Source organism: Alligator sinensis, unplaced genomic scaffold (assembly GCF_000455745.1).
Source record: "Alligator sinensis unplaced genomic scaffold, ASM45574v1 scaffold760_1, whole genome shotgun sequence".
NCBI classification, from domain to species: Eukaryota; Metazoa; Chordata; order Crocodylia; family Alligatoridae; genus Alligator; species Alligator sinensis.
This window is the reverse complement of record NW_005841989.1, coordinates 2766321-2776591: the sequence shown is the minus strand read 5'-3', so window position 1 is coordinate 2776591 and position 10271 is coordinate 2766321. Positions and strand designations below refer to the sequence as shown.

The window sequence follows — 10271 nt, the reverse complement described above, 5'->3', positions numbered from 1 at the left end:
GGGGGGGCTGCAGCCACTGCAAAATTTACCGTAGCCCCCCCAATTCCCACCCCCGTCCCAGTGCTGCTGCCACCTGCCCTGAGCGCAGCCCTGCCCCACCGGGAAGATCGCAGCCCCAGGGCACCCCACCCTGCGCAGATCCAGGGGCACATGCCCCGCCCCTCCATGCCCTGCCGGATGAACAGGCGTGTGCCAGACGAGCTGCCAGACCAGTAGCTCCCGGGTGAGCAGTGCACAGTGACAGCAGCCCCCACACCCCTCACCCTGCACCTCCCAGACTAGCCATGGCTCCATCTTGCCCCAGCCGGGCAGCACTTGCCCCAGCCGGGCAGCACTTGCCCCAGCCCTACTCCTCCCTCACTGCAGGGGCTCTGATCTGCACCCCCTCCACACCCCTTCTCTTCCCCCTCCCCTTCCACCACACCAGAGTAACCAGCTGCATACAGCTCTTCAAGCTGCCGGGCTGGTATCAGAAATTGGATTGGTATTTGCCGATATGCCTCTTAAAAATCAGCTACTGGTATTGGCCCCAAAAATCTCAGTGCACCCTTACTTTTTATTTATCATTCCCCAACAGAAGGAAGAGAATGTATCATGGGGCTGTCCCAATTCCAAACAACTTCTCTTCTTCCAATTAACACTTGGAACTGCCTTTAATCTACAAGATGAAATGAGCTCTTCAGCACTGAACTTACAGGAAAACAGACAAAAGCTTTTGATACGGATTTCGCACTAGCTTTTTTATTATGAACATGGCCACAGCTGACGTTTACTACACAAACAGTATGACATAACACTGGAAGCGATTAGCAGCTAATCTGTTACAGTATTCATGGAAGTTGAACGGAACACTGATCATATTTGGCTCCATTCAACCTCTCTCCCTGCCATTCAGATACTGTTTAACGCTTGCTATAATTTACAACCCATTTTTAACGATGTCCTTGTCATCCTTTCCCTCATTTTAGGTACAAAAAGGTAAAAGTCAAAGGGTCACAAAATGTCATCCGAGAGGGCCTCTGGATTTTAATGAAACAAAACAAAACAAAAACAAACCAAATCCTGCTATGTGGGGACAAAGAAGCCAAGACATTAGGAAAATATAGACACTTACCATGTAGAAATAGGCAAGGGCACACATGGCTGCCCAGTAAATGGAGCCAGTCTTCACTGCTTTGATCCACATGTAATAGGTTAACAGCATGCAGAATATGGCAATACCTAAGCAACACAGAGAGATCAGACTGGACAGACTATGAGGATATTTCCTATGAAATGTCATATAACATTTCTGCACAGATAGGACAAACTCCTAATAGGAAATACTGAATTACAAGGAAAAAAAACAGCTCAACAATCCTGTCTAAAGCAGAGATGGCATCCAGTGCATGGGATTTTCATAAGAGTTGTCCTACCACTGAAGATTCATTTTTACCACAATACTTTTAGAGAACGTTCTTCCACATACATATTTAGAAATGGACAGTTACTAAAACTTTGTAGCTCCTATAGCTCTACAGGCACTATAAAGTAGACTCATGGGGCACCAGTGGGTGGGGTTAAGTATGCTTTGTTAATACTATATCAGCTGGTAAGTGTCATTTTTGTCAAAGCACACACCTTCTTAACTGAAATGGTCTTGCTGTTGAGACTGCCCAAGTGTGTATATGTGCTACAGTTAATGAGATCAGTCCAAAAAAATAAAATAAAATTCTGCAACTCTACAGTCAGATCAAATCAGACACATTAATGGATATTTACAGGAAATGATGCTTCTTAACAGTATTTTTCTCATCTCACAAGGAGCTGTTATGAAAATTAATGTTTGCAAAGAACCATTAAAAGGTAGCTACCTTCATTTTACAGGTAGGGAACCGAGGCACCAGCAGTTTATAGGACATGCCCCAGGAAAAAGCAATCCAGAAGAGCCAAATTAATGATGGTGTTCCTAGTTTCAAATGCTTTGTTCTTTCCAAACTAATATATTACTTCCTAAAAGCCTAGAATTAGCTTGTGTCAAACCAATGACAAATAAGCAACATGTACTACTCTTAAGTTCTCAAAAAGATTAAAACAAAATAACCAAGATACATTTTATAAGCAGCTACAAACTGATACTGCTATGTTCCACTGCCTCAACTGTGCTAAAACAACTATTTGGGCTGAAAACGTGTCACTTTTTATACAGCCCTGGACCTCAAAAAACCTTTGACCCCACATGTCAATCCTACCAAGTTTAAATTAGTGTTAATGTTTTTTTCTTACTCTATGTATCTGCCATCAGTGCATCTCCATGACTCATCTGCTAACTTTGCTTAACATGTTGACCCCTGGTAGCCCCTCAAAGGCTAATATAGCTACAAAAGACCAGGTTTTATTCTATTCTATTCTAGACAAAATTGTCTCCATCCCAACTGCAGAACCGTTACCAGATGCTAGGTACAAGCACAAGCAGACCTGGGGGAGTTGCAAATCCTAAGTACAGGCTGTGGAACTGCCAAAATCCCTTTTTGTCTCATATGGTTACCTTGTAACCAACCAAATTGAAACGTAAATGGTTTGAATATGCAATATGACATAACTATGCAAGAGAGAGAAACAAAAGGTCTCTTCAGAGACAGATCTACCATCTCAGCCGGATAATAAAACATGCTGGCTGGGCAGGAGAGGGGCCATTTCCAAGCAGCGTGGTTTTTATTTGCTGATTGGTATTTATCTGCTTGCAAATCACCGGGAATGGTATTCCTACTTCATTTGCTAGGCCCTTTTCAGCACAGAGTGGCTCTTTAAGGGTTGCCATCCATCTACAAAAATCCCATTTAAGGAATCCTGCAAACCTCACCTTCATTATCATAAGAGCCGGCAACAGAACGAGAGATGTAACCAGGCACCACAGCAATCATGGCAGCAGCAAGAAGTCCTGCCCCTGCATCCTGGGAAGCACACACAGTCAGAAGGAAAAAATAGACCACATCAGTCTTAAGAGAGATTTCTCAGACAAATACAACACAATTAATACAAGGAAGAACCTCTGCATGGCAGAGAATAATTTTCAGCTTCCGGAGCCCTGGGGAGAATTCCTCATATTCTTCTCCCTCTAGTGGCTATCAGAGATCTGCCTTCAGCTTCAGGGGAACAAGAAATGAAACTTCTGTGTACTGGGTGTAGAGTGACAACTAAACGCTTCTGTCCCCCAATAACCTGAAACACAGCCTAGAGAACAAGCTTCTGAATATGACATGCTCAAGTTCAGAATGATGGCTGCATCTAACTAGGCTCCTGATGCTGCCTTCATTACGTATGCAAGATGCTGAAGAGAGGCAGAAAGTCCTTAAAGGAGCTGGCTGGCTGCCACAGAACTAGGGAAGGAACATTAGGCTGGCCAACGATTCTTCTCTAGCCAGTGCAACAGTCTGAGCTCTGACACCAGGGCCACTCTCTCTAAACCAACAAACATTTGAATAAGCCAAACAAGTAATGTGAAAGACTTTGCCCCTCATTTCTTTGTATCACTTTGCAAAGCAACTTTGATGGAAAAATAAAAGCTAGACACTCGAGACCAAAAGCATAATGTAATAGCTTGTGCAGGTTAAGGTGACCTGGCACTGGCTCAAACACATCGCGCTGTGATTACAAGCCATGCAAATCATTTGATCCTCAACTTTAGGCCAAGCTGAGACATCATTAGGGCTAGCTCCCCTTGGCCCCATTCTCTACTATACACATAATGGGCAAGGAAAGCAAGCTCAGCTGGAAACCCAGGCCAATAACAGGGTATGTAGGCTCAAAATAATGCAACAGTCACAAACCCTATCCACAACAACTGGGGAGTGCTGCTACTTTTTAATCTCGACATGATCTCACAGTTGCTATCTGACTGGCTACCCCAGGACCACACATTCAGAGATCGCTGCAGAGCAAATTAGAACAGCAGGGTTTTCTGGTGGAAGTCAGTTAGAAGCCCATCCCAAAATACACAGATTTAACAAAAACATTCTGAAATTACGGTCAAATAAAGACACCAAACTGCCGGATTAATCTGACTTGTAAACAAACAAACAAACAAACAAGTCAATACATGAACTAGCAGACATGTTGGAGAAGAAAAAATAGAAAAATATTAGTCAGCTCTACTGAGATTTTCATCAGCGACATTCTGATGAAAAGTTTCCAAGTGTTTTTTTTCCCCCATGACAACAGAGACAACTGTTATTAAAATATCTGACTGGAAAAAACCTGAAGACTGAACTGCTGTCAAAACAGTGACTTTTTCACTTTCATAGTTTTATTTATATTACCTTCTAACATATTAACAGCAGTGCATGAGCTGACAGTTTCACAGGAGTCTTGAGGCCAGAATGGACCACCCAGGTCACTTACCCTGACTTCTTGTACATAATCAGGCCATTATACTTCACGCCAATAATCAATACCTTTGAATTAGCTTGGAAAAAAGTTTCAATTGGAGCACCTGTTTTCAATATCCTAATTACGACAAAGGACTAATTTTCTTGCTGAAGTATAAAACTATTTTGTTACAAACCAGAGACATTTTGTTCAGATTGAACATATTAATAGAACAAAGAACTGCTTGATTTGTAAAATAAGAAAACAAACTTCAAGATCTTCTGTGAAACAATTTCTATGTTTTGGCCAGCTCTAAGTCTCAACTTGGCACTCGTGTTCTGAAATACATGTATACCAGAGAGCAACAAGTACAGCACCTGGTTCCTAAAATGTCACCAAATCTACCCTCTGTGTTCAGTTTTACTCTTTACCTTGAGCTCTTTGGTGAGGTGATAAGTTACTATAGTGGTGAAGGAAGAGAAAAGGGGAGCCAGGAAAACGCAGACATTTCGGATGTCAATGGTAACATGGAAGAAGTGTAGAACATGGTAAATTGCTGCTGATGTGATCATTAAACCTGTGGCAGAGAGATTATGTTAGGGAGGGATTACTGATTTGCTACCAACATGTTTGCTATATTTCATTAAGAACAGCACACAGTCAAGACATTTTTAAAAAATGGACAACTTAAGCGCTGTAAATCAGTTTAGAGAGAAACCATCAAATTAAATCATTTAACCAAATTTTTCACTTGTTACTGAAATTTAACAAGTTACTTACACTGCCCCACCTAATGTCTGCTGGTCTCAGGGACACCCAAAAGCTTCCAGAGATCAAAGCTTTGATGGGGAGAAGGGAAAAAAGGAACATCTACGAAACTTCCCTGAGCCAAGAGGATGCTAGTTAGTTTTAAAGGGACAACAGTCAAACTAGTGTAGCCCCTTTAAAAGCCCCCATCTCAATTTGGCTCCAGACAGAGGATAACTTAGATGTACATTCTCCCTGGCCTCAAATGAACCAGACAGCAGCTCTACACTGGGGTCTCACTCTGTAGAAACTGAAGCACTAACTGGAGCACTCAGCAATCCTAATGGAAAAAAATGTAATTCAATTAAGTGAACCTTGGGGCTTACTTGGAATTATGAAAGCCCAGATCAGGTATTAACTCATAGATTTTCATTTCACTATTTCCAGGTAGAAAGTAGGCGAGGGTGGCAACTTAAATCTTAACTCGTTCAGAAAGGCAAAAACTTTAGTCTATAATGGAGCAATGGTCTCAAGTTGTAGCAAGGGAAGTTTAGGTTAGATATTAGAAAGAAATTTCTCACTAGGAGGGTAGTAAAATACTGGAACAGGTTACCCAGAGAGGTGGTGGAAACTCCATCCTTGGAGGTTTTCAAAACCCAGCTGGGCAAAGCTTTGGCTGGCATGATCTAGTTGGGGCTGGTCCTGCTTTGAGCAGGGGGTTGGACTAGATGACCTCCTGAGATCTCTTCCAACCCTAATTTTCTAGGATTCTATGTGCCACCCTGTCCTGCCTGACTTCAGATTAACACAGCTAACTGCCTCTCTGCCATTACCAAAAAGAACACAAAGGAAAGCTCACCTAGTGTGGAGTTTAACAGATAACTGGAACTGCTTAATATCCAATACCAGCACTGAAAGGGACACAGGCACTATGATGCATGTACAACAAAGAGTATCTGCCTGTTACTGTTCAGAATCCAACTGGAGACTGGAACACAAGTCTGCCTCTACCTTGTCCTCGATGAAGAATGCTTATGCTCCACTCAGCAAAAAGTATGTGAAATACCAAAGTCTATCAGACACTAGCTCAGTTGGTTACTACATTATTAATCGATTTGTTTATTCTCTATTATTTCTTCAGGACTGTCAGCCATGCAGCTAGTATGAACACCCTGCATTACATGAGATTGAGTTAAATTAGATGCATCTTCCATTTTGTAATTGTTCTGCCACAAAGTTCACAGGGCTAGAGAAAAGGATTTACCAGATTAAGAAATAAATCTCAAGAATTGAGACAATTACAGAATCTCTATACCATCCCACCCCCCACCACACACATCCTGGTTTACCTGGGTATATGGTTCCACCAATGATCCTGCCCAAAGGGTACCAGGCTCTGTCATCAAACCAGTTATGGAATTTGTAGAAGCCTTCTTCTGCCAGAAACCGTGTTGTGCGGTAGTTAAAATACCTGTGATAACAAGATTTGTTGAGCATCTCTGCAGTCTGAACATGGGAAATGCTGACTGTTTACTGCTACTCAGCCTTTAACTAATGAGCATATTAAGAAATAGTGCCAGCTCTGGCAGATGAGTGCAAGCTTGAGTGCTAAGCTGCATTCTGTCAGGATAAAAGCCTTAATCGATTCATGTGCAAATGCACCAAGCATTAGACACAAGAAGCACTGGCCATTTCTTCAGATTTTAAGCTAATGACACAAAGTTAGATGCTTATGGCTGAACAGCTGTCAATACATTTTCTGAAAAAAGGAATAAAGCAGCTCCAATCCCCGTGTATCCAGGCTGTTGAAAACTGACTATAAAGTTACAGCCTATTTTTATTAGGACACCATAGAAATAGCAAAGCCAGAAAGAATCACCAGCAGCATCCAGGCTGACTCCCAACCCTGCAGTAAACATGTCATAAGAGTCCTTATTTCTTTATTCCAGTTTCTCTGAACTGCTCCAAACCTCTGCTGTGGTAGCCCTCCCCACCACTCCCTCAGGGCATGTGTGCTGCCACCAATTGGTTTTATAGGTAATCCTTGAAGGTAATCATCAGATCCTCGTAAATTAACCAATAGGAACTCAGTGCCCTGAGTGTCACACTTTCAAGACTTAGGGCTTTATTATCTATGGTATTTTATTGTATTTTGGAGGGTCCTTTGTCCATTCCCTTCAGGTTTAGATAACTCCTGCTGACAGCCACAGAAGTCAAAACTACCTATTTAGTTTAATCCCATCTAAATCAGCACCATGCGCCTGCAGGAACTGCTGGATTCTGGGAAGTGAGTGCTTCCAAAGACATTTAATGAAGGGTATATGCTGAATCCCCCACCTTCAATGCCAGGAAGTTTTCCCAGCATCCGAAACATAACACTGCAGAAGGGCAACATAAACCTAAAAGCAGAGTGACCTCAGAATTCTATATAAGAAAAAGGCCTGTAACACTCAGGGAGAATACTTACGGATCAAATTCATGGATGACACTTTCAAATCTTAGAACAGAGAAGAGTCTAGTGGAGAAAGCTGCAATACACAGGCAGAAGAAAGAATCAATGCAAAGTATTTATACAGCAAAGGAAACTATATCCAACTCAGTTTCTTTATAAGATGATAGCTTAAAGCAGTAGTCACCAACCAGTCCATCCCAATCGACTGGTTGATTGTGGAGCCTCTGACAGTCGATCTCAGCCTGGGAGGGCTGAGCCTATGTGTGCACATATGCACTCGGCCCCCCCAGACTGAGATACAGAGCTGCAGCTGCTCCAGGAGTGATGCAATGCCCTGTGCATTGCGCTGCTGGGCTGAGCTGCATCCCCTGCCCGCCTGGTGGCAGGATGCACATGGTGTCACGCCACTCCTGGGGCAGCTGCAGCAGGGCTTGGCGTGCAAAGCCCAGTACACAACAGCAGCTGCCTCCACCCTGCGCACAGACTGGGGGGGGAACATGCCCCCCCTGGGCCTCTGCCAGGATGCGTGCAGCATTGGGAGCCCCCCCGTGTGCCTGGACCACCCGACCCAGCTGGAGCACCCCCTGCTGCTACCCCACTGCCTCCCTCACTGAAGGGGACTCAATCTGCCCCTCCTGCCCTTTCCTCTGCCACAGACTGAACTGCTGTGCAGGGTGGGGAAGGGGAAGGAGGGTAGGGGGTGGTGGCACGTGGTAGATCCTGGGTTGCACTTTAATTGACAAAGTGATCTGGTACTTAAAAAGTTTGGAGACCACTGGCTTAAAGTCTGTGGAAATGCAGGATGCCCCCAGAGAAACTGTATTTAGTTTCTTGGCTGGGAATGACTGGGGAGGGAGTCAGTCACTGACTGTGGGGCAGAGATAGTGAGATGTTATTTATCAAAGTTCTATGTATTAAAGGCATTAAGTTTTTTCTCTAAATGCTATTCTAAACATAATTTAGAGCTGCACTATCCTAACAAGTGCAGAATATTGTGGAGGGCTAGCAGCATTCAGGGATTCTTTAGAGCATATGCATAGTTGAATTTGGAGCTCAGACTTACACAGCACAGCTGCCATAGACAGGATGAGGAGTTTAAGCAGCGTGTCCTGTTTCTCATAGGACAGGCGAAGAAACCCTAACTTGGTCATTTTCACATCAAAGGCAGCAATGGACAATGCATAAATACCTAAAAGAGAACAGAAGACATAAGCCAGGAGCAAGATAATTTGCACCCAAAAGCAGCATTTCTGATTCCCTTCAGAACCCCACTAATTCAAGGAGTAAGTAAGTGTACAATCAAACAGGAATACCAAAGACTGGGACACTACCATATCGCAATGCCCTCCATTTCTGCCATATACGGGCTGCCCACAACGCCAGTCTTCCTTTCTCTTTGCTCTGTGTGTTACCCCCTCTGAAAGCTTTCATTGGTGCCCATCTCTTACAAAATCTGATTCAAACTTCTCACTTAGCACAGACCCCTTTAGATCAGTTTGCCTTCCTCTCCCTGGCAGATCAGGCTCCTGCTTTCTACCATGCTTGACTCAGGCCTGAAACCTCTGCCCCATTCTCAGCTAAGCAGGCGTCTCCTCTCACACTCTCTCCAAATTCATCCTTAATACTCAACCAATCCCTCATTATCCATAATCCCCTCATCTGATCAAGTGTCCTGAGTCTAGTCTTGTGTTTGTTTCCCTTGCCTTAGACCACAAGTTCTTTGGGGACAAAGGATGTGTCTGTTTTTCTGTGCATAAAGTACCATGTAAATATATATTCTATACAAGTATTTACTAGTAAAAAAAAAACTTGCCTCAAGCACTCCCTGGCATGAAACTCTTCCCGAGCTTTCAATGGGACTGGCAAAGAATACATGAAGAACCCACAACACGCACAGTGAGTTCATACCCTTTTTCTTCCCTGGGATGTATAAGGGTCACTAGAAAGGATGTTTTACATCAAGGCTGTCTAACAGGTGGGCTGCAGGACTCATGCAGCCCGCGGGGGTCAGGGGGGGTTAACATAACCCCGCAGGCTTGCTGCTGCCCCTAGTGCTCCTACTGCCGGGGTGCCCTGTCCCTTCTCCAGCTTCCGTTTCCTGCTGCTGCTCCAACGGGCAGGGCAAGGCGAGGCGGGGGCATGGGCAGGGGCTCTGGGACGCCTGCACTGTTTCTGCCACAGGGGAAGCAGCCAAAGGGCCTGTGCTAGGCACATGGCGGGAGGGGCAGGGAGCAGGGTGGGAGGGGCCTGGGCTGCCCATGCCCCTGGGGGAGGAGCCTGGGGGGCACCTGGGCAGCGAGCGGCCCACAAGTTGGACAGCCCCGTTTTACACCATAACCTTGATTAGAAACTCAGGAGTTTCCTAGCGTGGACCAGCATCGTCAACCCATTTCAAGTCGACGTGGTCCGCTGAAGTTTATGGGCAGACAAACCACCAACAGATTTGTGACATCGGAGAGTGGGAAGTGAAACGGGAGCCGGAGACTCCTGCCACTTGGCGGACGCCCGGCTGGTTTTGTTGCCACGTCTCTAAGCAAGGACCGGCTTTCCCCCCGCAGTTCGCCACGGGGCCGATGTTCAGGGCTCAGACAGCGGCCAGCCCGCACGGCCGACACCCCAGCGAGGCGAGTCGTGCGGCGGGCACAGGCCGGACGGGCCCGGGGCTCTTCCACCGAGATACAACTCGCGTCACAGCTTGTGCCGCAGCCCCACGCGGGCCGGCCAC

General features: G+C 45.1%; 1 protein-coding gene across 2 annotated transcripts in view; it reads right to left on the bottom strand.

Moving 5' to 3' along the window:
• The window catches only part of STT3A (STT3A, catalytic subunit of the oligosaccharyltransferase complex), a 25614-nt gene extending 15374 nt beyond the window's left edge, over positions 1 to 10240 (bottom strand). The window contains exons 1-7 of one of the 2 annotated variants that reach the window (XM_025201283.1): positions 9360 to 10240; positions 8610 to 8735; positions 7562 to 7622; positions 6444 to 6565; positions 4779 to 4924; positions 2843 to 2933; positions 1115 to 1221 (exon numbers count right to left, since the gene is read on the bottom strand). In XM_025201283.1, the coding sequence (XP_025057068.1) occupies positions 1115 to 1221; positions 2843 to 2933; positions 4779 to 4924; positions 6444 to 6565; positions 7562 to 7622; positions 8610 to 8697 (615 nt within the window). In that variant the 5' untranslated portion in view covers positions 8698 to 8735; positions 9360 to 10240. Of the gene's footprint in view, positions 1 to 1114; positions 1222 to 2842; positions 2934 to 4778; positions 4925 to 6443; positions 6566 to 7561; positions 7623 to 8609; positions 8736 to 9359 lie in introns of those variants that run through there. The other variant, XM_025201284.1, reaches the window with a different exon arrangement.
• Between the last annotated feature and the right edge of the window lie 31 nt (positions 10241 to 10271).